Genomic DNA, 26,490 nt, shown 5'->3' with positions numbered 1-26,490 from the left:
CACACCACCCCCTCCCTTCAGGTCTTCATTTTCAACAAAGTTACTGAGGGAAGACTTGCCTCGATGAAAAACATGGGACAGAAGATGTCAGGAACACACTGTTTTTTATTGTTCTTTTGGTTTTGACACATTCTATTGGCACGGAAGACCTAGAACAGATTCATGTTCCTGTGGATAGTCAGTCATATGATTAGCAAGCATATATCCCTGTAGAGTTTCTATGGGGATGGCAAGGAGCCTAAGGACCGCAGACATCTATAGGGACTCTCACATTGTACTCATGATGCCCCTCGATAGTTTCCAGCTGATTCCTTTATCTCTCCTTCTTTCTCTCCCCTATCCTTCTCCACCAGCACCACACACTGTACAGTTGTACTGAAATGCAGCTGCCAGTGAAATTGTGACTATAAAGAGAGCAACCTCTTAGAAAAGTAAGTACTCAGATAATGAATGGAAATTCCACAAAGAATGAACTTTATGAAACTCATACATATATGCAACTATTTCAAAACACAAATGAATAGCTCGTTTTAGGAAAGCATTGTGCTTCTTCCTATAAAAGATGAGTAAAGCAATTCCTGCTCTGACATGTTACAGATTGGCTGGGGTAGTTTAAATGTAAATAAGTGATGAAAGTATCTCAATATTTTTTAACTTTTTAACATATAGGATAAAAGAGAGACTAATCTTCTCTGGAAATATCACTCCGCAATCAGATATGAGTTGTGAGAATGAGAATAAAGAAGTCAGCCAGGTGGAAGAGAGGGCATTTGTAAGCAGAGGGGATGTGAAGTGCAAAGACACAGAATAGAATTGGCTTTCCCAATAAATGGTAAAAAAAAAAACAAACCTCAGCATTGAAGAAGAGGGAAGACTGGGGCAACCAAAGAGGAGATGTTAGGTTCACATTCTATACCTGGTTAGGGAGGAAATGTTGCTTTTATTATTAAATTTTTCATTATAATTTTGAGTACAAGTTCTGCCATTTACTCTCCATGTAAATAATTACAAATATCCTCAGTTACAAAAGAACTTATTTTCTCTAATTTCCATATACTTCTCTTAAATATAGTGAGGATAATAATGGCATTTAAATCATACAGTTGTGAGAACAAAATGAGAGAATGCATGTAAAGCACAAAGCCTAATTCTATCACATACTCCGTAAATGTTGCCAACTCCATCACCATTCATATTGATCGTCGTTGTTTTCATCTTTATCGCTGCCCTTTTGCTATGATATTAACAAGTCTAACTCATTGGACAAAATTCAGAAGTACAAAAGGTAAAATACGTCTCCTTCTTTTATTACGTGAAAATAATTCACTGCTAAAATTTCATATATACTCGGTCTTTGAATGCATTCATATATTTTACAAAATTAGAAATGTATCCAATATATGTAGTGTTGTACTTGATTTTTCCCTTTAATATCATATGATGGGTATTGCACTGCAATATTAAATATTCTTCAAAACTGACTTAAATAATTATATGATATTTCTTAAATTCATGTTTTATTAATGGGCCATTCATCTATCTATTGTTTCCAATTTATCACTATAAGTGTGGGCACTGAACAAATGTACAGATTCAATCATAGTCTCCATTGCTTCTCCTTGAACAAATTCTTGAATCAAAGTATATGTATCCTTAAGGATATTTATAGTTTTTCCCATTTCTTTCCTGTTTTATCTTAACTTTTATTTATTTTATTAACAGCAGGATACTGTTTATATGCTTACTAGCCTTGATTTTTTTTTGTTACTCTAATTTTCTTTGGAGATGGTTGTATCTTTTCCAAATTATTTACATGTCTACTTATACACATGAAGTAGAAAAACACATCTTTATTATTTGTTGCTATTACAGCATATATTTCCTCCAGTTTTTCATTTTTCCTTTCTTTTTTATGGGCTGTTTTAGGTTAAAAGTATTTTATCCTTAAAAATAATTAAGTCTTCATTTTTATAAATCATTTTATTGGGGGCTTATACAATTATTATCACAATCCATACGTACATCCATCATGTCAAGCACATTTGTACATTTGTTCCCATCATCATTCTCAAAACATTTGCTTTCTATTTGAGCCTTTAATATCAGTTCCTGATTTTCCCCCTCCCTCCCCACGCCCCACTCCCTCATGAACCCTTGATAATTTATAAATTATTATTATTTTGTCATATCTTACACTGTCCAACATTTCCCTTCATCCACTTTTCTGTTTTCCATCCCCCAGGGAAGAGGCTATATGTAGATCCCTGTAATCAGTTCCCCCTTGCTACCCCACCTTCCATGCACCCTCCAGTTATCGTCACTCTCACTACTGGTCCTGAAGGGGTCATCTGTCCTGGATTCCCCAAGTCTTCATTTTTAAAGTAATGCATTTTACTGTGGGTAATGTAAGACATAAAAATCACAAAGAATATATTTAAATAATAGTTATTGTACAACTAAGATATTAATAATTAAATAGCATATTTTATTATATTTATTAAAATACATATTTTTTAAATTAATGTTTTTACATTGAGCATAATACTTTAGGCTACTTTACTGACTGAGAAGAGTATACTGAATAATTCTTCATGCCATTTAGTATTTTTCAGTAACATAATTTTAAATGAATACATAACATTCCGTAGTGCAGGTTGAGCGAAATTTATTTAATTAAGCTATTCTTTTCATATAATTTGTTTGGGCTGTTATTGCTTGTTTATTTCTTCCAATTACTCTATTATATGTAGCTAAAACTACCAAGGAAATTCCAGTAAGCAAAGTTTCCATATTAATCTACATCTAAAATTATAAATGTGGAATTGCTTGTGCAGTTTGGATAAATGCTGTAAAAACCAATTATTTTAACCCACAGTGTTTAAATGTTTATATTCTTTTACTTTTGTTCAAAATAAGTATTATATTTTAAAAAGCAAAGGAGAAAATAACAATCTATAAATTATCAGGGGCTCATGGGGGAGGGGGGAGTGTGGGGGGAGAGGAAGAAAAAAAAGAGGACCTGATGCAGAGGGCTTAAGTGAAGAGCAAATGCTTTGAAAATGATTAGGGCAAAGAATGTACGGATGTGCTTTAAACAATTGATGTATGTATATGTATGGATTGTGATAAGAGTTGTATGAGCCCCTAATAAAATGTAAAAAAAATTTATATTTGAGTTTTTGTGACTTTGAACTTTTATACATTTCATATATATTATCATAGATTTTTTTTAGCTATTTTGATTTCTGATTTTGTGAATCAAAGATGATATATTTGCCTATTTTTTTTTCTTGGAGAATCTTTAGGAGTCTCTTGACACTTAAAGAAATATTCCCATGTTTAATTTTTCTTTAATTCTCTTTCTCAGTTTTTAATTAAAATATTTACATCTTATATAGTAAAAACAATGAATCTTTGCTTCTAGAAATGCTGCCTTACCATACATGCTGAGTCTTCCTAGAATTTGTTGATGTCACTGGTTTTCCCCCACTCTAATAGGTTTGTACAGCTATCATTGTGGTTTCCACATGCTTTTCACTACTTACAAATAATGGTGAACATTTTCATGTGTTTCTTTCCATCTACATAATTTCTTCAGGAAAATCCCTTTATGTAGTTTGCTTTTTAGTTTGTTTTACTGGTGAATTTTAATAATTCTTTGTATGCTCTTTGGTTAGAAATTTAATTTTCATTTTGGTGTGACCTAATTGATCAAATTTGGATTGCACTTTTCTTTTTCATTTAGAGATCATTAGGGGCTCTTATACCCCTTATAATATTCCATACATCAATTGTATCAAGTTTATTTGTACATATGTTGCCATCATTATTTCCTAGACATTTACTTTTTATTGAGCCCTTGGTATCAGCTCCTCTTTCCCCTCCCCCCGCTACCCTCATGACTCCTTGATAAATTAAAAATTATCATTAATTTCATATCTTACATCCACCATTGTCTCCCTTCCCCCACAGTTTCTGTTGTTTGTCTCCCTGGAAGGGGGAACAGGGGTTATGTGTCAATCGTTGCAACCAGATCCCCCTTCCTCCCCTCCTCTCCTTCAACCTACTCTTCTGTTATCACTGCTCCCATTCCTGTTCATGGATTCTGTGTGTCATGAGCTCTTATCTCTTGTTTGTACATGTATACATGCTCCAGTCTACCACACAGTGAAAGGCAGAACTGAGATCATGATAGTGGGGGTGAGAAAGCTTCAAAAAACAGAGGAATATTTTGTGATTCATCAGTGCTTTACTGTACATTGTTGACTCATCCCTTCCTTGTAAACTTTCTGTGAGGGGATGTTCCCATTGTCTACAGATGAGTTTTGAGTCTCTGCTCTGACCTTACTCATTCTCAACTATATGGGTTTGTTTGTTTGTGGTTTCTATTGCCTATTACCCTCCAGACAACACTTCATTTGGACTTGTTGCTTCTCTGCTAGATGGCCACTTGTTTAACTTTGAGCCTTTAAGACCCCAGACAATATATTTTTTGATAGCCAGGCACCATCCGCTTTCTTCTGGATTACTTTTGATGTCAAGTCTAAAAGCTCGCTACCTAGTGTTAGATCCCAAAGATTGTCTATTTTTTAGATAAAAGTTTTACATTTGATTTTTAGCTCTATAGTCCATTTTTAGTTCATTTTTGCATAAGGGGTGAGAGTTAGGTGAGGTGCATTACTTTTGCCTCAGGACTGTCAGTGGTTCCAGCACTAGTTGTTGGAAAGACTATCTTTCCTGTGTTGAGAAAGACAAGGCTTTCTACTCCTGTAAATAGTTAATCTCAGAAACCCATGGAGGCAGTTCTACCCTGTCCTATAGGGTCATTATGACTTAGAATTCAGCGAGTGGTAATGAGTCTAGTTTTGGGGGGTTTTTTTTCCTTTGTTGAATTGCTTTGGCACCTTGGTAAAAATATCAGTTGAGCATATAATTTTAGGGGCTTATATCTGTGTTCTCTATCTTGTTCAATTGACCAACGTATTAGATACAAATTACTACAGGTAGTTGTATAATGTCAAATTTTTCATACAGATAAATTGTTTCAATTTAGTAAATGGTTGAGTGCTGTGGTACTAGCCAAACGTTTAATGATTCGAACTCCCACAGAAGCACCTTAGAAAACACGTCTAGCGCTCTGTTTCTGAAAGGTTGTAGTCTTGAAAACCCTGTGGAAAGAAGATTGTTCTCTACACATGGGATTGCAATGAGTCAGTATCAACAGGAAAAGGCAGCTAACCGCAACCAAAAAAATTTTTTATTGTTTTTTGCTATTCTAGTTATTTAAAAATGCAAATTTTTAAATAATCTTACCTGATATGTAAAATATTGCTATGATTTTAATAAGAATAGCTTAAATTTATATATCTGGGAAGAATTAATATCTTTAGTGTGGTGAATCTTTTAATCCACTTATTTAGATCTTTGATTAATTTCATTAGTTTTGTGTAGTTGTTATATTTACATCTAAGTATTTCTTTTGGTGAGTGATTGTAAATAGTAATGCAGTTTTAATGTTGTGTTCCCATATTGGTTGCTAGTATATTAAAAAATTCAATTTATATGGCTAGATTGCTCAACTCACACACTAGTTCTAGTTTTTGCTTGTCTGGTTGGATTTTTTTCTACTGCGGTTGATCTGTTTTTAATAGATTTGTTCATGTTTTCTGAACAGAGGGACTGTTTTATTTTATTTAAATCTGTATGTACATTTTGGTTGTTTTAAGTTAAAAAATACGAAATTACAACTGTGATGAACATGTGAGTAAAATAACATGATGGAGCTTTTTAAAAGTTTAATTGTTTACTTCCTCTTTTGTTGCTTATGTTCTATTGTGGTGAAAATACAAGCATTCATCAATTCAATATTTTTTACATGTGTAATTCAATGACATTGATAACTTATTTCCTGTTGTGGCACCATCGTCACTATTCTTTTACAAATGACTCTATTCCATTAGCATACAATCAATATCCTTTCAACATAAACTCCTACTGTTTCTACCTGATTTCCACTCCTGGGAACCATAGATTAAAAAAAACACATACACACACCCCCCCCACACACTTTACTATCTAATCCAGACCTTTTCATACCCATCCTCTATGATACAGTAGAACTGACTGTGGGGTGTCTGAGTCAGTACATTTTAACAGGAGTAAACAATGTCATCTTTCTCCCACAGAGCCTCTGGTGGTTTTGAACTGCTGACCTTGAGGTTAATAACCCCAACATGTAACCCGAGAGTACCAGGACTCCTCTACATATATGTTGCTTGTAGCATATAGCTAAAAGCACATAGTGTCCGTGCTTTGGGGACTGATTTCTTTAACTCAGCATAATGCTTTCAGGTTTTGACCATGTTTTAACATTCACCTGGACTTCATATCTCTCCATGACTCACTAATCTCATTGTATGGTTATATTTTATTTAGCATTCAGTTATACCTTCACTTGGTTGTATCCACCTTTTGACTATTGTGAAAAGTGTGGTAATGAACCTAGTGTTTTGTCTGCTAACCCTAGGAGCTTTCAGTAGCCTGCCATATTGCCTGCTGAACTTGGATTCCTTCAACTCTACATCACCAAAGCACTTCCTGACCTTGCATTCATATGCCTCTGCCTCCACCAGCCTGTAGTTTTCCTGCTTCTTGGTTCATCAGATACTCAATAGGTGCTCAAGTCATGGTACATCACAGCTTAACATCTGCCCCAAGGACTTGAACTGAACTAGACTTACCCAATTCTACAACCCTGTGAGCCACTTTCTGTATATAAAACTGTGTATATTTCTCTAGAGAACCCAGATAACACAGTTGGTTCATAAATTTGAGTAATGCTCTTATTACCTAGTCTCCTTTGTAGGCATATGGATATTATTCTATCACTGACAACACTGCACTTCAGGGAAAATCTTGAAATATTCTTTTTAACAACAGATATGACACCATTCCTCTCAAGTTGTCATTTCTGGCATAGTAGTGTGTATTTTAAATCCATGTCTCTTCATTTTATGTATAATTATATTTTAATTGTTTTATAAATTCACTTGCATGTGAGTGTGTCTAATATTGTAGGTATTTCCAAGAATATCATTTTCTTCTAGAATGTGCCCTTTAGTGGTCCTTTCACTCATTAATTTATTCATGAGCTAAAATGGGCACATCTCAAAGATTAGATGTTAACCACTCTTGCTTGTGTCTTTATTCTTTTTCGCTTCAGAGTTTGACTCTGACTGTTTTTTTCCTTAACTCTGAGATGCAATGTGAACAAAAAATCCAGAATCAGACACTTCCAATATAAAATCTCTCTCCATGTTCACAGCTGAGCGTATATGCCTACACCTATGGCTCAGGAAAATAGGACAAAGGTAAGTGAGTTTATCCTCATGAGCTTCTCTTCCCTACCTACTGAAGTACAGTCATTACTCTGCATGACGTTCCTGATCATTTACCTCATCACTCTTATGGGAAACAGCCTCATCATTTTAGTTACTTTGGCTGACCCTATGCTGCACAGTCCCATGTACTTCTTCCTCAGAAATTTGTCCTTCTTAGAAATCGGATTCAACTTAGTCATTGTACCCAAAATGCTGGCAACCCTGATTGCCCAGGACACAACCATCTCCTTCCTTGCCTGCTCTGTTCAAATGTACTTCTTCTTCTTCTTCGGAGTGGATGAATGCTCCCTCCTGGCCACCATGGCATATGACCGCTATGTAGCTATCTGCAACCCCCTGCACTACCCCGTCATCATGAACCAAAGAACTTGTGCCAAACTCGCTGCTGCCTCCTGGTTTCCCGGCTTCCCAGTAGGTATTGTACAGATCATGTGGCTCTTCAGCTTTCCTTTCTGTGGTAACAAGGTGAACCACTTCTTCTGCGACAGCCCACCTGTGCTGAGGCTGGTCTGTGCTGACACAGCAAAGTTTGAAATCTACGCCATCGTTGGAACCGTTCTGTTTGTCATGACACCCTGCATGCTGATCCTCTGCTCCTACACGCGCATTGCTGCTGCCATCCTCAAGATCCCCTCCGCTAAAGGGAAGCGAAAGGCCTTCTCTACCTGCTCCTCTCACCTCCTCGTTGTCTCCCTTTTCTATGTATCCTTAAGTCTCACCTACTTTCGACCTAAGTCTAATAATTCTCCTGAGAGCAAAAAGCTGCTGTCACTGTCCTATACAGTTGTGACTCCCATGTTGAACCCCATCATTTATAGCTTGAGAAATACTGAAGTGAAGAATGCTCTTGGCCGGACCTTTCACAAGGCCTTAAGTCTCAGAAGCTACATGCCATGGACATAGAATGTGTACGATTTCAGGTCTACTGACTATGGGAAAATCAGTTCATGAGATTCTACTCTGGCTCTCTTTGTATTTCCATTAGAAATAAATACAGCTGCTGAAACAACTATTAAAATTCTCAGTGAGGGCAAGAAGCACAGACATAGTTTAGAACTTTCGTTACCACCTCCCAAACTCTTTTCCTTGCGCATTCCAAATTTAAAGTCAGTTTTGGTTTTTTGGTTTTTTATTGCTGCAATTAGAAGTACAAACTTCTGTAGCAAAGTCACTTCAGAGGTTCACTTCAGCTGCATGAGTGTGGACTTAGGAAATTGCTTGCAATTTGAACTTGGGAACTCACATAATGAAAGTCAGAAAATTTCATGAAAAAACATCTTGTCACTTTCATTTCTTTTAAGCAAATCTGAATCTACTCAGCAGATAAAAACTTTTATAATCCCTACCAATGCATAGTTCTGCTCACTGTCTCATTTCAGTTCTCATGCCCATGAGGCAGTGTTGGTTCTTTTGAGTTTGTTGGTATTTCGTGTGGATATAACAAGTGGATCATCAATCCTCATTTATACATCTTTATACCCCCAATAATTATTTCCATTCTGCATCTATAACCCCCAGGAAGGTAAGGTGAACTTCCATGGACGCTGTATCTCATGTTTAGGTGCTCCTACCTTGTTTAAGTAATTTTTATACATCATAATCATGTGCTCCCCACTCCAAAGCTTAACAAGATCCCACCTGATTCTAACATAGGTCTTCTCTAATAACCTAAAGGTTGTTCATGCTTTATTATAACTTCTTCATACTCGGTTTTGTGAGTATAACATATGGTAGTTTCTTTAACCAATTATTGCTATTAAATATCATGCTATCGAAAATAGAATTATGCACATATATTTTTATATTTCTGCCAATGTAACTGAAAGAAAACTAGCAACTTGATTTCATGGATAAAGAATAACTCCATATGAAATTTTACTATATGAGCAACCCTTTTCAAACATGACTGTAGACCTTTGTATTCCCACAAGCAGATGGGAGGGTGTTTGTCTCCCTACACACACGCACACACACACACACACACGAATGCACATGCAAACACACACACTTACACAAAAAGCCATGGAGTTGATTGTGACCCATTGCCACTCTATAGGACAGCATAGAACTGCATCTGGGGTAACCAAGGTGGTAAGTCTCTAGGGAAGCAGGCTGCTGCATCTCTCTCCTGCGGAGCAGCTGGTGGGTTCCACATGCTGACTGCAGGTGAGCAGCCAAGCACTGTCGCTGCACCACCAGAGCTTCACGTGTCCCATAGCTATGTGCAAAACATTTGTCATCAGATATTTGTATGTTTTAAATGTACTAGTTAACAATAAGACCTTAATGAAATTTTAATGTAGTGCATATGGAAGGGAGAGGAAGGAACAAGTGAATAAATCAGAGTTGTGCATTTCATGCAAATTTTTGAGTTCATAGTTTAGATGATTAGCAATTGATGATATACTATTTTCTTTTCCTGACAGTTATTTTCCCCCCTTTATTTTAACCAAATCCATCACATCTTTCAAGGTCCATCTGATACACCAAGCTGCATAAAGCACCTTCTTCTTCATAGCCCCATTCCAAATCTAACAAGCCCTAGATACCACTGAGTTGACTGACTCACAGCAATCCCATGGGCATCAAAGCAGAACTGTGCTCTGCTGAGTTTCCATGGTTGCTTTTTTGGAAGTAGATTTACCAGGCCTTATTTTCTAAGGGGGCCTCTGGGTGGACTCTCACAATAAGCAGCATAGGGGTCATATTTTACCTCCTCTGGCTTCCCTCTTGAGACAAGGCAGGGTCAGACATGCCTCTGTGCTCCATCCTCCTTTCACTATTCTGACACCAACCATTCCTCCCACGATACTTTACATCTATGCTAGGTTTGAGAATTCATTACAATGGCCACACAGAAGTACAGATAATAATCAACATTAAAGGAATTTATTAAGGAACAAGTCAAAATGGGTAAACAGTAAGCATACACCCATTGGCCCACAATACCCCTCTGTAGCCAGCAATCAAATCCCTCTCTGGTCTTCAGCCCCTCACTCATGTGGTAGGATACAGTCACCGGTCCATAGCATCACCTCCTCAGCTAGTAGTCAAGCCTCTCTTTGATCCTCAGTCTCATAGCCACATGATGCCTTGGCTTCTGGCTCTGTGGGCCAGGAAGCTAACCTGCGTCTACCTCTGTCTCACAGTCCCATAGTCACAGGCTGATGATGAAAAGGTGCCCCGCAGTCTTGGCACTGGTCCTCTGAGTCCCCATGCCACAGACTGTGGTACATCTGGTCTTGATGGACTCCACCACTTCTGACAGAGGTCTTGGGAATGTTCTTCCAAGGTCCTACAATTTCTCTCTGTGTCTCAGATGGCTCTTGTATACTGAGGAATGATTTTGAGCGAGGTGTGATTTCTCTTTTAGCCAATCTTACCCCCAAGGAAAATGAAGGTTGGTGTCATAAATAATATCTTTCTAGTCCAAAGATACCCTCAAGGTCAGGATGTACATATACCCTGATGCTATATCAGAGGATTCCCTCCAAAATGGGAACATAGCCACAGACACAGAGTCCAGAATTATAATATATCACATAAGGGATTGTAGCTATAAGGGCCATATTAATTGACTACATCTCAACTCCAGTCTTTTGGTTAGCAAGGAACTGGATCCATGATTTGCAGTACCTAAAGACCCTAGTTTAACAACACAAAAAACCCAAAAATCAAATTCAATACTGACTCATAGCAACCCTACAGGATAGGGTACAAATGCCACTGTGGGTTTCCAGACTGTAATTCATTATGGCAGTAGAAAACCTCATAATTCACATTGAGCAACTATTTTACATGTGTATCTTCTCCAATGTACTTGGCAAACAAAACGAAAGCTACACAATTTTTTTCTGTTATACTATGATATGCATATTTCTGAAGAGTTTATTTTCTGCAAAGCTCGACATTAAAATATTAATATGGGACTACAAGTTTAGCGATGGTGGCGCCCAGGGCGTCAAGAGGAAAGAACAGTGAATAGGCAGAGCACAAAGCAGTGTGAGGGCAGGGACACTATTCCTATGCAATGGTGGCTATACAACACACCACATAGACTGAACTCAATGCTCTTGAGTTTAGTTAAATCTAATGAACCAATATGACAAATGACTTCAATGTCATTGAGTCAATTCTGACACATAGTGATCCTAGATGATGGGGTAGACCTACTCATGTGATATCTGAGACAGTAACTCTTTACAAGAGAAAAAAGTCTCATCTTTCTCCTGAGAAGCAATTGGTATTTCTGAACTACTGATCTGGCAGTTAACAGCACAGCACAAAAACCACTTTACCCTTAGAGGGCAGAATAGAACTGTTCCTGCGAGTCTCCATCTTGAAAGCCTTTTATGTGACTGTTTATAAGAGTAGAGAGCCTCATTTTTCTACCAAGAAGCAGCTGGTGATTTCTAACTGCTGATTTCTAACTGCTGACCTCACAGTTACCAGCCCGATGCATAACCCACTAGGCCACCAGGGCTCCTTCAGAATATAAATACCTCTTCTCTTGCGTATGTATTTACCTGCCACCAAAGGGTAGCCAGTTCCAATCCACTAACCACTCTGAAGAATTCGATAAAGATCTGCAGCCTCAGAAACGCTATGCAGCAGTGTTCTACTTTATCCTATAGGGTCTCTGTGAGTCAGAATAAACTCTTCAGCAGTTCTACTTTATCCTATAGGGTCTCTGTGAGTCAGAATAAACTCTTCAGCAGTTCTACTTTATCCTATAGGGTCTCTGTGAGTCAGAATAAACTCTTCAGCAGTGGAGTTTTTGCCTGTGTGTTAGTTAATCATGAATTCAAACTTCAGTGAAGGGGAGTTCTTTTTCTTCATTTCCCACTTTCATATTGAGCTCCTTTGAGATTTTTAGGACTGAAAAATATAACTCATGCTGATTAGTTAACCTCTTAAAGGCTTCTTCTCAGCTGTCCAAAGAGAATGCTAAAGTTTTGGGGGTTGCTGTTCATAATAACATTGATTGAGTTATTATCCAAGGGAAAGAAAAGGGAAATGCTGTATTCATAGACACGTCCTGTTATTTTAGTCATACATTCATTACAATTGTAGTTTAATGTTTTTTACATGGTTCTTTGATGTTTGTCTTCCTCTCTAAATTTAATGGGCTATTATGAGACTGGAAGTCTATTACATGTGTTACTGCATCCCCAGCACATGGTACATATGAGGCTTTCAACAAATATTCATTGAAGTAATTAATTAATGAACATTCAAAATAGATCTAAGAATTAATTTATAGCCACTGGAGCATATAATACAATTGCTCCTCCTTGTAATTGGAACAAGATGGGGTAGAGAGGATGTGGAGAGAATTGGGCAAGTCCTGTTGCTACTCTCACACTAGCTTTGGTTTTTATCCAAGGGTAACATAGAAGCTGGCAGAGATTTTGATAGACACTGGGTAAAGAAAAGGGGCTATCCAGTAGAACGATAAACAGCGATTCTTTTGTATTGCCTGACTCACCTCACTATGACCACTTTTGGTGGGAACAAGGGCATTTCCCTAGAGCAAAGTGCAAAATGAATTCACTGCCCTGATGCATCCGGATGGAAAATGGCAAACCCCATAGTGGCATGGACAGCTTAGAAGGAAGATCCGTATTTTAAATGTCTTGTGAGTGAATTCATTCATTTGCTTGGTGGACTTCTTTGAAGTCAAAGAAGGTTACTGCTTTCAGTAAGAAACATGGAATACATTAGCTTTTCATAAGCGCTGTTAAAAATGAAGTTCAGAGACCCATCCAAGTCTTTAGAAGAAGCTCTGATTATCTAAGGGAAACTTCATTGCGAAGGATGAATTGTGCCTTACTCCCTCAATTTCAGTTTGCATCCAGTGCAGGATTTTAAGATAATCAATTGACTTTCTTCTTCTCATCTGATTCTGGAGTCGGTAATCAACCCTATCAAAACATCTCTGACCTCGTATTTATAAATCTTTATGTGATTGGTCTCCCTTTGGTTCAGAGGGTGCTTAATGAGCTCTCCCCAACATGCTTGAAAACTTCAGGAACAGGCCAGAGACGTTGCTGGAAACCAGGCCAGTGGGAATCAAAGTGAGGGGATGTAGAAAAAGATTGGCATGCTCTAGGTATCCTTTTTCTTGGCTACAAACCTGGGAGAATAAGCAGGCCATCAACTTTTGTCCCTTTGCTCTTGTACCCCAAGTGCAGGAGATGTTGAAGCTGCCATAAAGACCTTCCTCAAAGTATTGCTTCAAAGAATCCCACTCCTGGGATCTCCTCAGAATTCACAGTGACTCCATGATTTCACATCAGAACGCAGGCGCATTGGGGAATGAGATCCCCACAGTAAACAGCAGGGACTGAAATAGTCCTGAGACAGGCTGGAATTCTCTAGAGTGATTGACAAAGGCCCATCCTAGAACTTCTCCCGCAGTAACTGCTGCTACCCAGGCTTCTTTAAAGGGACCAGTCCAGCCACAGGCCAAGATTTGCCAGGTTCTTAATCCAATCCTGGAGGAAAGCTTCAGAATGTGACATACACACAGGCCAGAGTTCCACGGCAGCGTGGATCAAGACGAGCACAGCCAGAGGTATATAGGATTCCTCTGTGTCTCCTCAGTCAAATGCAGCCTAGGCATCTCTAGGGCGACAAACACAGGCAAGAATTAGTCTGGAATGCGATACAGACAAGTGTCGCTTCACGGAGGTAAGTATAGGATGAGAGGAAAGGGCACCGATTTGAAATTCATTAAAAAGAGGATAATGGCTCACCGCCAAAATAGGCATCTTCCCGGACGCCTTTCGGAGCGACCAATAAGGAGCTCTTAAGTCTCAAGTAAAGCACAGTGAGTTTCCTAGAGCTTACCATTTGATGGTCCTGGGGAAAGGATAGTGAGCAATCACGTGCCTTGCTTTAGAATGTCAAAAGCGTGTGTGACCATATAGGGCCTCACTTCATTCTTGCCACCATTCTGTAAGGTGAGTAGGGGATTTATTATGTCCTAACTGAACAGTTGAAGAAATCACAACTCAAAAATGGTCACAATCGTACAGCAAAAATAAAAATAATAGTTAGAACTTCAACTCAAAACTGTACCTTTGCCTTTATAATTATGTGGCCTCAAATGGTTGTTATTTGGTAGTTTTACAGAGTTCTTTTTTAAGTATGTTATCTGATATGCAAGGACCCTGTTAGTGTAGTGGTTACACCTTGGGTTGTGATCCATGTGGTCGGCAGTTCAAAACCACCAGCAGTTCCACAGGAGAAAGACTTGGCTTTCTACTCCTGTAAACAGTTAACAATCTCAGAAACCCAAAGGGAGTCACTGTGAGTCAGAACTGAGTCGATGGCAGTGAGTTTGTTTTTGGTTTTTAATTTAATATGTCCTACAAGGGGCACTCCAGACAGTAATATAAGCAAGCATGCAACCATAACTAAGATTCTCTGTCACCTTCCTTTCCACGTCCGATTTTCTCCCGCCTTCTCTGTAATGACTGTGATAGCAAGCACACTTGGTGCTGTGCAAGACCAGCAGTAAAAGAGTAGCTGAATTACAAATCTGCCACTTTGACTACACTAATAGGGCTACAAGAAGTTCAAGTCTTCAAAATCTCTCCATCAACTTCCCCTCTCCCACCCCATCTCACTTGGGAGGGGAAAGGAATAGAAAGTCAGAAACAGAAGAGCAAGATGACAGATGTAAAAGAGAAAGAGGCATAGCTCAAAGGCAGGAAATGGAGAATAAGAGAGAGAACATGATGAGTAAAGGGAAAGGCGGAGTTGGAAGGATAGGAAGAATGCTGGTACAGAGTCCTGAATCACATTCTCATCCTGTATCCCTTGTAGCCCAAGAGTCTGAAGATGAAAGGTGTGGGGACATCTTAGGAGGCAGGAGAAAGGTACAAAGCCAGGCAAATGGGGCTCAGAGTGACCCTGCTCTATGTTCAATCTGATTAATTTAAATGTTGGAATTACCTATGAGATGCATTTGTTTTTAATATAGTGATTACTTTAAAAGTTAAAAAAGACTACTGTGTTAGGCATATGCCAGTTTCCTTAGATTTATTAATAGAATTTTCAAAGATTCCTCTAAATAACTTCTGATTTTTTACCTAAAAGCCTTTTTCTTGGTTCCTTTTGTTACTTGTAGACCAGTGTCTAAGAGCTGGGTTGGGTGTGACTTATGAAATTCTCCAACTATGTTTTTTTTAATCATTTTATTGGGGCCTCATACAACTCTTATTACAATCCATACATACATCCCTTGTGTCAAGCACATTTGTACACATGATACCATCATCATTCTCAAAATATTTGCTTTCTACTTGAGCCTTTGGTATCAGCTCCTCATCTTTTCCTCTCCCTCACCGCTCCGGTCTCCCCCATGAACCCTTGATAATTTATAAATTATTATTACTATTTTGGCATATCCTACACCATCTGAATTCTCCCTTCACCCACTTCTCCACTGTCCGTGCCCCAGGGAGGAGGTTATATGTAGATCCTTGTAATCTGTTCCCCCGATATCCCTTACCTTCCCTCCACCCTCCCGATATCACCACTCTCATGTTTTGTTATGCTTTTTCTCTGGATTCTACTGCCATTGGTCTCAGCTACTCTTCATTAGGTTTTTTTATAAAAACCTATACAATATCATGTACATTGGTTATGGGTCTTCTTGAAACTCTAGCAACATCAACACAGCTACTCCTCACTCTTTTGTTGCTTGGGAGTTTGCATTGACCACAACTGTGAAAAATTGTCCCTGGTAGTACCTCCAATGAGGCACTCCATGAGTGCCATCCACAGGCCACCAGATGACATGCAGGCAGCCCCAGAGTCTCTGAGGCCACGTGAAGGGCTGTGGCCAGACATGAGACTCCTTCTTTGTTCGCAACATCTCTATGTGGCCATGGGCGCAGGTATGGGGCCACAGCAGAACGCAGGGCTGCAGGCAGACAGAGACTCAAAAGTGCTAAAGAGGCCGGTGTTGTGAAGGTGACAAGGGGACAGGAAAGGAAAAGAAGCTATGTGGGGAGACTGGAGCTGATGGGGGCAAACAGAGTCTGTCTGGTCACGGGTAGGAGGAAGGATCCCATGCAACATCTCACCCCACCACCACTGTCCACTATGGAGTGTATGGTGCAATGGAAAGAGAGCCTAGCCATCCCTCTCAGATCGCCAGCATGTGGTGGGTACCCAACATGCCTTGAGTGACTGGCTGGAAACAGCCCCAGACTCTCACATAAACCAATTTCACATAGCTACTCTCTTTTTGACCTAGCCATGTTGATAAATAAAGAGTAGCTGTTATAATAATAGTAATAATAACAATAACAAAAGTAATCATTGTTAATGTATTCCTATATTTCTTACCAGATCATAATTTAGAATTTTGTTCAAAGGAAGTTTGGCAAACAAGAAACAGTGATCAATTTAACCACCATAAATTCACTATGAATTTTCATGATAAGGAACCTCATTAACTTTTAAACATATTAGTTAGTCCACTTAACTATTGTTTACATAAATGTTAATTCATAATTGAACATTGCACCTATTTATTGTTTACTGTTATTTATTAGGTGTCAGGCAATATAATGAGGAAACCATAATATATACAATTTCTTTTGTGTCATCAAATAGCTCACAATCTGCAGAAAAAGACATATATAATTATGATTCAAAACCACTGGGTGTCCTGAAGAGCTACTAAGACCACAAGGAATTGAGTAACTAATTATACCCAGTTGAAGGAAATGGGTGGCCAGAAAATATTCTTTACAAGGATTTTGGAATTCAGTTTAAAACAAACAACAAACAAACTTGTTTTGTCACAAAAGGACCCAAGTCTATTTCAGTTTCCCTTCTCCTTCTTTGATTGTCCCTCAGACCAGTGTTGAGATCTCCTGGGGAAGGAACCTAGAGGATTTCTAGCCTATGTCGCTCCTTCTCTCTGTCTACCTCTATCTCAATTTTAACATTACTTATTTGTCTTGACCTATCGATATATTCCCTTTTGTTTGTGGACTCTAATGGATACAAAGAAAAACAGATTCTATGAGGTTGCACAGCTCAGCTCAGCAAATTGGGACGGTATCCCAGGAAGCACGCCCACCCCTCCTTATATATGGTCCTTGTTTGTGTTTGTTCTTCCCACCCTGGCTCCCCACTTACTTTCCTGACCTTGCCGTCCTAGTCTTTAAAGTCTGATCCTTTAGTGTGAAAACTACTTTTGTCCTTTATAAGTTTGGTGTCATAGAATATTGATCTTTATGAAATTTACTAAACTTTGCCAAGCATAATGTTCATTAAAGTTTTATCTATGTCTTGAGGTGTTTGACATTGTTTTATAAGGATACATACTATCCCATTACATGAATGTACCAGAGTTGTTTATCCACAACTCTGTAATCTGTTTTGTCTTTTATTATTGTATCCATCTTTTTAGCTAATTTAGACATTGTTGCACTAAACTTAGGTGTGCATCTATCTGTTGGTGTTTTAGTCTTTATCTTGTTAGGGCATATACCAAGCAAAGAGATTGCAGGATCATAAGGTATTTGTGTTTGTATTTGTCTTTGTTTAAAAAGTGCCATGCTGATTTCCATAGTATTTGTATAATTCTACAATCCCACCAAAAATGTATGAGAATTCCATTTTCTCCACATTCTCTCCAGCATTTATTATTTTCTGTGTCTTTGAATTTGCTAAGAGTGTTGGTGTGAGGTAGTAACTCATTGTTATCATTTGTATTTTTCATATAGCTAATCAATGCGAACATTTCTTTATATAATTTTTGGCCACTGGATGTCATCTTTAGGAAGTTGTCTTGTGCCCATTTCTTGATGGTTTTTTTGTATTTGTATTTTTCTTATCAAAATATTGTAGTTTGCCATAGAATTTTGAAATTAGCCCTTTATCTTATCTATTATTTTTAATAAGAATGGTAACCCTGTCTGATTCCCATTAAAAGAGGGAATGTTTTCCATTTCTCTCCACTAAGTGAGAAGCTAGCCACTGGTTTCGCATAGATGGCCTTTATTATGTTGAGGAAATTCCCTTCTATTCCTTTTTTGCTGAGGCTTCTTATCAAGGATTGATGTTAAATTATATCACATGCCCTTTCTGCATTGGCTGATGTATTCATACGGTTCCTAACTTTATCTTGTTTTGTGGTGGATTTTGTTTTGTGGTGGTTGATTGCTTTCCTAATACTAAACCATCCTTGAACACTTGGTATGAATCCCATTTGCTCGTGATGTATTAGTTTTTTTATTGTTTGTTGAATTGTGTTGGTTAGAACTTTGTGAAAATGTTGGTGTCTGTATTCCTCAGGGATATTGATCTTTAATTTTCTGGTGATGTCTTTGCCTGGTAGGTGTCAGGGTTATACTTGCTTCATAAAATGAGTTTGGTAATATATTGTCCATTGGTATATTGTGAAATTGTTCATGAAAGATTGGTGTTAATCCTTATGGTATTGGTTTTTTAATTAAATAATTAGCATCAATATTGTTTATCTTCATTTCACTCAAGTATTTGATGAACACATTCAAGAGATGTTTGTTGTTATATTAACAACAGGCATACATTCCAAATGTCAGTATACACAGTGGTATTTAATTATACCCAATCCATATATCAGATGATTTAAAGTCTCTGATAAAAAATTTAGGTGGCCTTTATTTGTAGAACAAATTGGCTTAAGGAATATAAATTGAATAGTTGATGTCAAAATCGTTTTGGGAGCTAGCCTAACTGGCATGTCCCCAAGATCATAGTTCTGTTCTAGAAATCATTACAATGAAATATTTGAGAAGAATGAACATAATGGTACATTGAATTATCCAAAGCTGTTCAAATAAAGCTTGTAAAATATCTTCTTAGGTTGGATATCATATAACAAAATGTTTAATGAAATAAACTTACCTTGAGGAACCTTAACATATATATGCATATATATAATATTGTAAGTTCAACTAGAGATCCAATGGTTCATAAAACTATTAAAACTTAAACAACAACAACAAAAATCCTCAGTGCTATTGAGTTGATTCTGACTATGGTGCCGCTATAGAGAGGGGAGAACTGCCCCTGTGGGTTTCTGAGATTATAAGTTTTAATGGGGCTCTAAAGCCTCATCTTTCTCTTGTACAGCTGCTAGTGGTTCTGAACTGCCAACCTTGCAATTAGCAGTCCAATCAATAACCACTATGCTACCAGGGCTCCATTATAAAAGCTTAAGCTACATTAATTACTACATATTTAAAATTAAATATGCTAAGTACAAAAGATCCAGAAATGAACAGCTGTATTAGCCTTCATAGCATTAAGAACTAGACAACATAAATAGATGCACTCATATGTAATTATCAACAAAGCAAAAACAATAAAAAACCAAACTCATTACTATCAAATTGACTTTGATTCACAGCTATGCCATTCAGATCAAAGTAGAACTATGTTCCATGGGTTTTCAATGGCTGGCTTTTCGGGAAGAGGTAACCTGGTCTTTTATTCAAGATACCTGTGGGTGGACTCAAATTGCCAAACTTTCAGTTAGCAGACAAGCAGTTTAACCATGTACACCACCCAAGCACTCCATACAAAAGTGCTCTAAAAAGGATTGCCAAAAGTTTTATGAGAGAGTGAAATTAGGTGATATAATAGTTCTTGAGGCTGTCATGGGAAGACTAGGAAGCATTATAAAGAAAAACAACTGATACTTCAAATGAGACTTGATTAATAAGAAAGGTTTATATAATTATAGAGAGAGATTTCCAAGGGTAGAGAGAAATGTGGACAAATGCAAGGCAGTGTGAGAATATACCGTGTACAATAAACAGCAAGTATTTTGGTGAGACTCAAGCATTAGCTGTGTGGGGAATTTGAAACGGAAACACAACAAAAAAGTATAAACAAGGACCTTGTTAAAAGATTTGTACTTTAGCTTAGGACAGTAGGAAGTGACAGAAAATGCTAGATAAGTGACTGAATGAAAGTTGTCCCAAAGATAACGTATGAGTTGAGGATAGATTTTAGGTAAGGATCTGGCAGTGGGCTCCTATAAAATTCCAGGTCAGAGAAAATAGAACCTAAAGGTAGTGGTCTTCAGGATGGAGAAGATGGCATTGACCAAGTGTTTAGGAAGAAGGAGAATCAGGTTTGAGGGATGAATTCAGGGTTTATACTAGAGTTGCTAGTTTTCCCAACTGAAGGTGGCATTTGCTGAAATGGGGTAGATACAAGATTTTGTTAGGGGCCATCAAGTCTGCTCTGACCCACAATCAATACAAGAGGATACTTGAAGTCTGTGCAAATTGTATGAAACCCTATCACACATTTTTGGTGTCAAAATTCATATTTATGGAGCTCACTATGCCTGCATTAGAATGCCTTGCACATGTTATATTATCACACTGCCTGCAAAGATCGTCTATCAAAAGACTCTATAAAGAAAAAATGTATAAATATTTCCTTGATTATTTCATACATTTTTCTTATTATTCATTTATCAAGTAAAGTTCCTTTGCAAAGTATTGGAATAAGCTTTGAGTAAGAGATAATTTTGACATATTGTCTACTCTCAAGGAGTTTACTATTTAAACTATAATAGGAGACCAAGAGAAACAATGTTCTCTTGGATTTAATTCTAACTCCTAGTGAACCTCAATGGACAAAGCAGAACTGCCTCCACAGGGTTTCCAAGGCTATCAATATTTATAAGCAAGAGTCCCACGTCTTTCTACCTTGAAGCAGTGTAGGGTACCTACTACTAACCATTGGGTTTGTGTCAAGCACATTAATTACTGTGCCACAACAGTACCAAGATTATGAAACATAAATATACGTTCATAATTATTAGTCTAAGATAAAGACTATGAAAGTGGTAAAATAAGTCTAATAGTCCCTAACTTTAGAAATTGTCTTGGTTTTTGTGCTCTTACTACCTACTTCATTCTAGATATTCCTACTTGCCTGCCCTGGTAGCCTCAAATTTATTCATATTCTGAGAATGGGTGGAAGTATTTACCTGATGTTTAAATCCATGGATTAAAGTCAGGCAGCCTGATGCCAGCAATGGCTAGCTGTCCAACAAAGGAAAAAGTATTCACTTTCTTTGGCTCAGAGTCCCCAATTTTATGATTGGCCTAATAGGAAAACCTATATCTGCCCAGTGCCACATGAATTAAATGAAATAAGGCACATAAATCACATAGAATAGTTCATGTTAATAATTACCATGAAATAAGATGACGTTTCAAAAAGATTTCATGAAAGTAATGCCTAGTTGTTTTCAAAAACTAATATATGAGTCCAAATATATTTTTTCTTGTTTTATTTCTCTAAAATCATTTCATTGGGAGCTCTTACAACTCTTATCACAATCCATCCATCCATAGTGTCAAGCACACTTGACATTTGTTGCCATCATCATTCTCAAAACATTTGCTTTCTATTTGAGCCCCTGGTATCAGCTTCTCATTTTTTCCCTTCACTCCCGCCATCCCCACCTTCATGATCCCTTGATAATTTATAAATTATTATTTTGCAATATCTTACACTGTCCAACATCTCCCTTTACCCACTTTTCTCTTGTCCGTCTCCCAGAGAGGAGGTTATATGTAGAGCCTTGTAATCGGTCCCCCCTTTCTATGAGTCAAAATCTTTAACAAATAGAATCCGTCCACTTCTTTTGTTATTTAGGTCACACTTTCCTTCACCTCCTCACTTTACCTCTTGAGCCTACTTGGGATTTTCCTCAAACACCGCCTTCTCAGTAAGGCTTTCCCTGGCATCCTCTTCTCTACATTGCTTTATCATTACCTAATTTATTATACATTCTACTTCCATGCTTTATTTGTTGTCTCATTGCCTTGCTAAAAAGCTGGCTTTATAACACTGTAGATTTTTATATTTTATTTACTTAGGTATCAACTCCAGTATCTAAAACTGACCAAAGCACATAGTAGGTAATCCATATTTGTTTTATTAAATAAATAATTATTTTACCTTAGGAAGTGAACAGCAAGGACTACCATGACTTTGGACTACAAGTTGGACAATAAGTGGTTTTAAGGAGGACAATAGGTGTAGGGTTATATTGTAGTAGTAACAGTAACACCCGTTACTGCCAGTGTGTTAGCTACTGTGCAAAGAGCTCTTGATTTATTCTTCATTTGATTTTAGTCATCAGTCAAAAATTCAGGGCTACCATTTTGAAGCTTAGTCATTTGTGCAATGATAGAATTTTCTGTTTCTTTTTCACAGGATTGGATCTTGTTAGTAACACCTGCATCTTTCAGTGAGCTTCATAAAACTTGATAGTCAAGACTAAAAGTGTGCACTACAAAAGCCAATCAAAGGACATTGACTTACGCTGAATACATCTCGAGTCTCTCCATAGATCTGACACTATCTTGAGTCAGTGTTATCTTTGGCTCATTCAACCACATGGAGAACTCTTTGACCCTGGGATCAAAATAGCTATAGTTTCTGTCTTGTGTTTCATTTCTTTCTCCTTAGCTTACAATTTTTTCAGTTTATAAATGGAGATTGTTTTACCATACTGAGGTCTTCCTGGGTATGAGCTTTTGACAATTGAGGTAAATTCAAATCTCTTCTTCAAAATATTTAATTTTGGTCCCCTTCCTTGATTTTTCTTCTTCCCATTCTTTTGTTTTGCTGCAGGGAGGCGGGAGGAAATTGCCTTTTATTATGCATCAAGATCTCTCTATTAAGAAATGCCTGAATATGTTTTGTTTTGTTTTTGTTTCTTGGGTTGTCTTTTTTTAAGCACCATTAATTGTTGAAGAGAAAGAAGCTATAGGTGTACAAATGTGTAGCTGTAGTTGTGTCCATTGATGATAAAGCAGAAAAAAAGTCAGACTATCCCTATATGGTATGTCTCAGTTCAATCTAAAATCTTAGTATTGTTCCCTCAGATTGTGAACCCAATCTGTTTTTGTTTTGTCTTTTTGTTTTTGCATTTTGGAGGACACAACAGCTTGATCATCAACAATTCGAACAAGAAATGTGGAGAAGGAGTCCACGGGATGCTCCCTTTCAAAGGACATGATACAAAACAAACAAATCCACTGCCCACAAGGCCATCCCCATTCATAATGACCCTCTAAGGCAGGGGAGACTACTCCATCAAGTTTCTGAGGCTAAAATCTTTACAGGAACCGGTATAAAGGTGGTGAGTTCAACTCACCACCTTAGGGATAGTAGTCCAACATTTAGACTACTTCAAAACTGGAAGCAGGACATGAGAGGAGTCTAGAAAACATACAGACTCCTCCCTCATTCCCCTGGGCTCTGAATACTTAATGAAATCTTGGGCCAAATAATGTGGGGAAATTGGACAATTGTCAGTGAGTTTGTTCTTGTGAGCTTCTCAACCCTGCCCTCTGAGCTCCAGGCTTTACTCTTTCTCCTTTTTTTGGCCATTCACCTGATTACCTTAATGGGAAATGTCCTCATTATCTTGGTCACTACAGCTGACTCTGCTCTTAAAAGTCCCATGTACTTCTTCCTCAGAAACTTGTCCTTCCTGGAGATAGGTTTCAATTTGGTCATTGTGCCCAAGATGCTGGGGACCCTGGTCATGCAGGACACAACCATCTCCTTTCTTGGCTGTGCCACTCAAATGTATTTCTTCTTCTTCTTTGGGGCTGCCGAGTGCTGCCTCCTGGCCACAATGGCATATGACCGCTACGTGGCCATCTGTGACCCTTTACGGTACCCACTCATCATGGACCACAGGGCCTGTTTCCAGCTGGCAGCTGCTTCCTGGTTCTCAGGTTTTCCAGTGGCCACTGTACAGACGACATGGATTTTCAGCTTCCCATTTTGTGGCCCCAGCAGGGTGAACCACTTCTTCTGTGACAGCCCCCCTGTCATTGCCTTGGTCTGTGCTGATACCTCCCTGTTTGAACTGGAGGCTCTGACAGCTACTGTCTTATTTATCCTCTTCCCTTTCTTACTGATCCTGGGGTCGTATGTCCGTATCCTCTCTACTATATTCAGGATGCCCTCAGTGGAGGGGAAACGCAAAGCCTTCTCCACATGTTCCTCCCACCTCTTGGTTGTCTCCCTCTTCTACAGCACTGCCATCCTCACGTACTTCCGTCCGCGGTCAAGCACCTCTCCTGAGAGCAAGAAAGTGCTCTCGCTCTCCTACACGGTGGTGACTCCCATGTTGAACCCCATCATCTATAGCTTAAGGAACAGTGAAGTCAAGGCTGCATTGAAGAGGGTCATTAACAGGACGCTGGGTTTTCAGAAACTAAGACCAACTTAGGTTGAAATGGAAGCAGCAGAATGCAAGGACAAAAGGAAAGGAAACAAAATTCCAAAATGGATTTTTGATCTGTACACTTCCCAAGAGCCACAGTATTCATGCTGAGTTTGGAACTTTCTGTTGGAATTTTTTTCTGAATTAAGGGACAAAGGTGAACAAAGGAAGTATAGGGGCCCATACTGTGGGACTGTGAGAACAGAGAATCCAAGGGCGCTGCTAGTTGTCGCTAATTGGGAACATATCTGAAGGGCGATAAGTGACTTACCTATCACCTGCCATTTGAAATTCATTTTAAACTTTCTTGAACTCTACACCATTCATTTTTTAATATGCTTTGTATAGCTCTGTTTGTCAAATTTCCTGTATCTCTTTGTATACAAGGTAATTAAATTAATGATTGCTTAAATAGTATTTTATTTTCATTCATTATATCATTTTTTTCAACAAATAATTTATTCAGCAACCAGCATGTGTCAGGCACTGTCCTGGGCCCTGAATACATTAGCGAAGAAAAAAAAACAAATCCCATGCCTTATGGTGTTTACATTCCAGTTAGAAAGAGAGATCATAAAAGACATTTAAAATCTCCAGTGATTCATCAAGTACACATGATTCAATGGCCAGCAACTGATGGGTTTTTTGTTTGCTACCATATTAGTTTGGACCTTATCTGGAGAAAGAAAACTCTATACTGATAATTGCCTTCATCTCAAACTATTTACTTTGGGATGTAAGAGTTCCTTGATAGAAATAGTCTACAGAACATCCCATTCTCAGAAGGGGGCAGATTACGAGAAACTGGTGTAAATAATCCCAGCATTCTTTATTGTCTACATTTTTTCTGAAATTCCTTTTGATTAAATGAAAATCTCTTCTTCTTCAAGATTGCTTATCAAAACACCAACACAATAGTCTCTTTTTAGGACTTTTCCCCGAGTTTGGCAAAAACCTGTCAGAACAAGTTGAATCTTCTACACAAAGTTCCCCTTCCTCTGAAGTACTAAAGGTCCTGGGATGGTTCCTTCTAACTCACGGCAGCACTGTATAACAGAGTAGAATGGCCCACAGAGGTTTACAAGCTCGCGCGTTTTCTGCGAATGCAAAGACTGCCAGATCTTCCACTGAGAGAGTGGCTACTGGGTACCAATACCAACGTTGTGGTTAGCAGGCAAGTGCTCAAACCACTGCACCACCAGGGCTCCTAGTAATACATGAGTGACGTCAACCAGCCAGTGGAACTTTGCCAGCAGTCCTCTTTAAAATCGGTACTTTGTCCTCAAACAAGTTCTTCAACTTGTGAGGGGACCTGTTTCACGCTCTTGAAGCGTATCTCTGCTGAATAAACTACTGCTCAGTCTTGTCTGTGTCTGGCTCTCTCTGTATCACGACTAGCCACTCAGGAGGAGCTTCTTAGTTCATTCTAAGGAAGACAAGCTCGGCGACATCAGCAGGTAGCAAGTATGATAGGCAAGAAATCGGCAAAGTCTGCTTAATTATAATCAGGCTCTATAGTACCCACATCAAAGACACACATATCCTATGTAGTCCCCAGTAAGTGATTGTTGGTTAATGGAGCGCTGGTGCCACAAATCAAGGGCTCAGCTGCTAACCAAAAGGATCATGGTTCCATGCCATTCAGAACCTTCACAGGAAACACTACCCCTCACACCTGCCAATCCACTTCCTTAAAGAGAGCAGCCTCGAAAACTCCAGGAGGCCCTTATGCTCTGTCCCATTGGGTCGCTGTTGTGTCCCAATCAACTCAACAGCACCTAACCCAAACAACGTGTGTTC

At 38.4% G+C, this 26,490-nt stretch overlaps 2 protein-coding genes across 2 annotated transcripts; both read left to right on the top strand.

The window, feature by feature from the left end:
* The first annotated feature begins 7,334 nt into the window (after nt 1–7,334).
* LOC142445843 (olfactory receptor 10A2-like) lies at nt 7,335–8,303 on the top strand. Its single transcript, XM_075547721.1, has one exon. The coding sequence runs from the start codon at nt 7,335–7,337 to the stop codon at nt 8,301–8,303; it is 969 nt and encodes a 322-aa protein (XP_075403836.1).
* Nucleotides 8,304–23,742: 15,439 nt separating this feature from the next.
* OR10A4 (olfactory receptor family 10 subfamily A member 4) lies at nt 23,743–24,696 on the top strand. Its single transcript, XM_075547720.1, has one exon. It carries the CDS (start codon nt 23,743–23,745, stop codon nt 24,694–24,696), a length of 954 nt encoding a protein of 317 aa, XP_075403835.1.
* Nucleotides 24,697–26,490: the final 1,794 nt, after the last annotated feature.

Source organism: Tenrec ecaudatus, chromosome 4 (assembly GCF_050624435.1).
Source record: "Tenrec ecaudatus isolate mTenEca1 chromosome 4, mTenEca1.hap1, whole genome shotgun sequence".
Lineage (NCBI taxonomy): Eukaryota > Metazoa > Chordata > Mammalia > Afrosoricida > Tenrecidae > Tenrec > Tenrec ecaudatus.
Note: the sequence above shows the minus strand (reverse complement) of the source record. Positions and strands in the feature narration are given on the sequence as shown.

Coding starts and splice junctions, on each gene's coding strand:
- OR10A4 (XM_075547720.1), top strand. CDS start 23,743: ATGTGGGGAAATTGGACAATTGTCAGTGAGTTTGTTCTTGTGAGCTTC.
- LOC142445843 (XM_075547721.1), top strand. CDS start 7,335: ATGCCTACACCTATGGCTCAGGAAAATAGGACAAAGGTAAGTGAGTTT.